Below are 4,380 nucleotides of genomic sequence, written 5' to 3' on the forward strand. Positions count from 1 at the left end.
TCTGCTCGCTGGGGCCCTGCCCTCTGATGTCATCGTCTCATTATTACGCAGTCCCTGGCTGACCAATGGACTGAGGCTCACTGTTATAATGGGCCCTAGCAACAGGTTGTGATCTTGGGCTTACTGGGGAGGAGACCCCACCAGCGGGGATAGTGTGAGGGGAAGGGAGAGCCTGCAGGTCAGGTGAGTCCCTGAGGGGCCGGGCTCTCCCTCTGGGCCCTGCGGGTCAGTGCACAGAAACCAGAGCGACCTGTCCCAGGTCACACCTGAGGTAGGTGAGGGAGGGGGCCTGGAAAGGGGTGGCTGAAGCTGGGGAAGGAGGGTCCGAGGATGGGGAGGGCAGCAGAGGAGGAGGAGGGGGTAAAGGGGTCAAGGGGGAAAGGGTGTGGCGGAGGGGGAGGGTAAAGGAGCCCATGGACCTGGACTAGAGCCCCAACTGTGCCTCTGAGTGGGAGATATCCCTTGTGTTACCTGAGCCTAGGTCCCTCCCTTCCAGATGAAATGGGTCCCTGATTCCAAGGGTGTCTCTCTGTAAGCAAGGGATTTTATCTATTTGCAGCGGTTTTGGGGGATCAGGGGGAGACGGCTTGTTCGTTTGACACAGGGCCTCAGTCTCTAGCCCAGGCTGGCCTTGAACTCATGGTAATTTCCCTGGCTCAGCCTCCTAAATGCTAGGATTACAGGTGCTTGCCGCCACATCTGGGTGAGTGGCTGGGTTTTCGAGGTCGTGGGCCACTTGGTTCACAAAGGACAAGAGGGAGAGCTGGGTGTCTCCAGGGAGACACCATCAGCTCTGAGGAGAGTGAGAGGGTGAGCCTGGCAAGGCCACACAGCTGGAGGGGGTGGTGGTCGAATGAGAGCCTACGGGCTGATTGACAAATGTCTTCAGCGTTGACTGGAGGTGCCATAGGCCTAAGAGGGGCCCAAGGGGCCTTCAAGCGTGTCTCAGAGCAGGCAGGCAGTCAGCGCTCAGGAGGGCAGAGGCTCCAAGCCACAAGCCTAGCGGGGCATGGGGGAGGGCATTCTTGCATGCCCGGTACGTGAGAGGCTAAGGTGAGTCAGCTGCTGTGAGTTAGCCTGGGCTGTGCAGCCAGCCCCCATCTTTAAAAAAGGAAGCCGCAGACCACAGATGTCAGTCACAACACTGGATGCTGATGGTGGCGCCTGCCGTGTGCCCAGCGTGGTTTTGCTAACACCACAGCTCAGTGGAGTCCCCCACTCTCAGGAGACACCGTCGTGTGGATGGCCACGGCCACAGCCACATGCCACAGATGAAGAAAAGGAGGCATTGCTGGGCCAGTGTGTGGTAAGAGGTGACCCTGTCACCCCACACTGGCTCCTGGTGACCACAGCAGGCTCTCCAGCTCGGCCAGAGCTGCAGGCCAGGTCCTGCTACCCACGATGGGAGGTCTGGCCACAGTGAGACTGGACAGCTTGCTCAAATATTTGGAGGCATCAGCCGGGCATTGTAACCAGCACTCAGGAGAACTGCTGTGACTCCAGGACAGCCTGGGCTACACAGTGAGCTTCGGGCCAGCCTGGGCTACACAGTGGGTCCCTGTCTCAACCCGGATATGTAAGGTTTTGGTCTCAGCAGGCACCCAGCCTCACTCTGGGCACTAGGCACAAGGCAGAGTTGTGCCCTTCCTGAGCTATTCACAGCCCCCTGACAGCGTCTCTGTAGTGTGGTTGTTAATTATGCCCGTTAACTATAGAACTCTGCGCAAACAGGCACCGAGTGATGTCTGTTTTGATCCAGGTCACATGGAAGTCAGTGGTGGAAAGTGGCCTGGGCCTTTGACACTCCAGAGTCCTTTAATAACTCATGTTAAATGGGTCTGAGGGTGTGGGTTCTTATTTTGAGGCAGGGTTGCATGTAGCCCGGGCTAGCCTTCAACTCTCCCTATGTAGCTGAGGATGCCCTTCAAACGATCCCTCCTACCTCTAGTTCCCAAGTGCTGGGAACTCAGGTGTGAGTGATCACACTTGGCTTATTATTGTTATTATTATTTTATTTATTTATTTATTTATTTATTTGGACACAATTTCACTATGAAGCCTGGGCTGGCCTGGAACTCTGTATGTAGAACAGGCTGGCCTCAAACTCATGTAGATCTGTCTGCCTCAACCTCCCAGGATTAAAACTAAAGGTGTGTGCCACCACACCCGGGCATTGTTGTTTTGAGACTGTGTAGCCCAAGCTGTCCTGGAACTCATGGCGATCCTCCTGCCTCGAACTCCCCAGTGTAAGACTACAGGTGAGAACTACCCCAGTTCTTGAGGAAGAGAGGCCGGGTGGTAAAGCGCGTCCTTGTACCCTCTTCCACATCTGCACGAGGGCATGCCATACCAACGGCTTCCTTCTCCCCTGCAGACGCTGAGTGGTCACACAGCCCGTGACTGTCCCCCCATCTTCCCGGCCAGCTCTGAAACATGGCGACTTCCAGGTTGCCCGCGGTGCCTGAGGAGGAGACCACCATCCTCATGGCCAAGGAAGAGCTTGAGGCCCTGCGCTCGGCCTTTGAGTCTGGCGACATCCCTCAGGCCGCCTCTCGCCTCCGGGAGCTTCTGGCCAACTCGGAGAGCACCAGGCTAGAGGTGGGCGTCACGGGCGAGTCGGGAGCCGGCAAGTCCTCCCTCATCAATGCCCTGCGTGGCCTGGGGGCCGAGGATCCTGGCGCAGCTCTCACTGGGGTCGTGGAGACCACCATGCAGCCTTCGCCTTACCCGCACCCACAGTTTCCCGACGTGACCCTGTGGGACCTGCCGGGGGCGGGTTCTCCGGGCTGCTCAGCAGACAAGTACCTGAAGCAGGTGGACTTCGGCCGCTATGACTTCTTCTTGCTCGTGTCCCCGCGCCGCTGCGGCGCCGTGGAGACCCGCCTGGCCGCCGAGATCCTGCGACAGGGGAAGAAGTTCTACTTCGTGCGCACCAAGGTAGACGAGGATCTGGCGGCCACCCGTAGCCAGCGGCCCTCGGGCTTCAGCGAGGCCGCCGTCCTCCAGGAGATCCGGGATCACTGCGCTGAGCGGCTGCGGGCAGCCGGCCTGAACGACCCCCGCATCTTCCTGGTGTCCAACCTGTCGCCAGCCCGCTATGACTTCCCGATGCTCGTGTCCACCTGGGAGCACGACCTGCCCGCCCACCGTCGCCACGCTGGTCTGCTGTCCCTGCCTGACATCTCCCTAGAGGCTCTGCAAAAGAAGAAGGACATGCTCCAAGAGCAGGTGCTCAAGACTGCCTTGGTGTCCGGGGTCATCCAGGCCCTGCCTGTCCCCGGACTGGCAGCCGCCTACGACGACGCCCTGCTCATCCGCTCTCTGCGTGGCTACCACCGCAGCTTCGGCCTAGACGACGACTCGCTGGCCAAGCTGGCCGAGCAGGTGGGCAAGCAGGCAGGGGACCTGCGCTCTGTCATCCGCTCCCCTCTAGCCAACGAGGTCTCCCCAGAGACTGTCCTGCGACTCTACTCGCAGTCCTCGGATGGTGCCATGCGGGTGGCCCGTGCCTTCGAGAGGGGCATCCCTGTGTTCGGCACGCTGGTGGCCGGGGGCATCAGCTTTGGCACAGTCTACACCATGCTCCAGGGCTGTCTCAATGAGATGGCTGAAGATGCTCAACGTGTCCGCATCAAGGCCCTGGAGGAAGATGAGCCCCAGGCCGAGGTGAGCTTGGAGGCGGCTGGTGACAGTGGTGTGGAAAAGCGGGTCTCCGGGGAGGGAACCAGCGAGGAAGCCCCGCTGTCCACCCGCAGGAAGCTTGGCCTCCTCCTCAAGTACATGCTTGACAGCTGGAAGAGGCGCGATTTGTCTGAAGACAAATAAAATCACAGTCCCTCCCCATCTCCTACCCTGCCCCGCCTCAGCTTCACCAGCGAGCCAAGCCCTTAAACAAAAACCAACATCAACCAAACTCGGCTACTGTGATCAAATTGGGAGCTGCGGTTGCTGGGCATGAGGTGGGTGGGCGTGAAGGGCGTTATGGGAGGCACACAGACAGGCCTGGATCTAGGGGGTAAATATTGATGCGGTAACACTTGACCCTAAGGACAGGGAGGTTGAGGGGTGGAAGGTCTCTCAGTGGTCTCTCTCCCTACTCCCATGAGGCCAAGGTGGGAGCTGTCAATTTCCTGGGAGGCTATCTGTGTCCCTGTGAGAGGAGGAGGGAGGGCGGGTGGGAGGGAGAGGCAGGGAGGGAGAGGCATTGGGCGTGGAACTGGGCCTCCATTCTAAGCCTTGCACTCCATTCCTTGTACCATTCTGGCAGCTCCAGAATCACACACCCAAAGGCTATTTCTGGAGAGAGTTAACAGCACCGGGGACTAACATGGAGACGGAGGAGGGGACACACAGGGCATCTTGAGTCTGCCCTGAAAGCAG

The 4,380-nt window shown here is 59.1% G+C and overlaps 1 protein-coding gene across 2 annotated transcripts; it reads left to right on the forward strand.

The window, feature by feature from the left end:
• The first annotated feature begins 244 nt into the window (after positions 1-244).
• Positions 245-3,848, forward strand: Irgc (immunity related GTPase cinema). 2 transcript variants are annotated; one of them, XM_051207469.1, is made up of 2 exons: positions 245-271; positions 2,375-3,848. In XM_051207469.1, the coding sequence occupies exon 2, from the start codon at positions 2,434-2,436 to the stop codon at positions 3,823-3,825; it is 1,392 nt and encodes a 463-aa protein (XP_051063426.1). In that variant the 5' UTR covers positions 245-271; positions 2,375-2,433; the 3' UTR covers positions 3,826-3,848. The 2 variants fall into 2 exon arrangements, with proteins under 2 accessions (XP_051063426.1, XP_051063428.1); XM_051207471.1 differs by having other exon boundaries at positions 2,425-3,848.
• Positions 3,849-4,380: the final 532 nt, after the last annotated feature.

Source organism: Phodopus roborovskii, unplaced genomic scaffold (genome assembly GCF_943737965.1).
Source record: "Phodopus roborovskii unplaced genomic scaffold, PHOROB, whole genome shotgun sequence".
Lineage (NCBI taxonomy): Eukaryota > Metazoa > Chordata > Mammalia > Rodentia > Cricetidae > Phodopus > Phodopus roborovskii.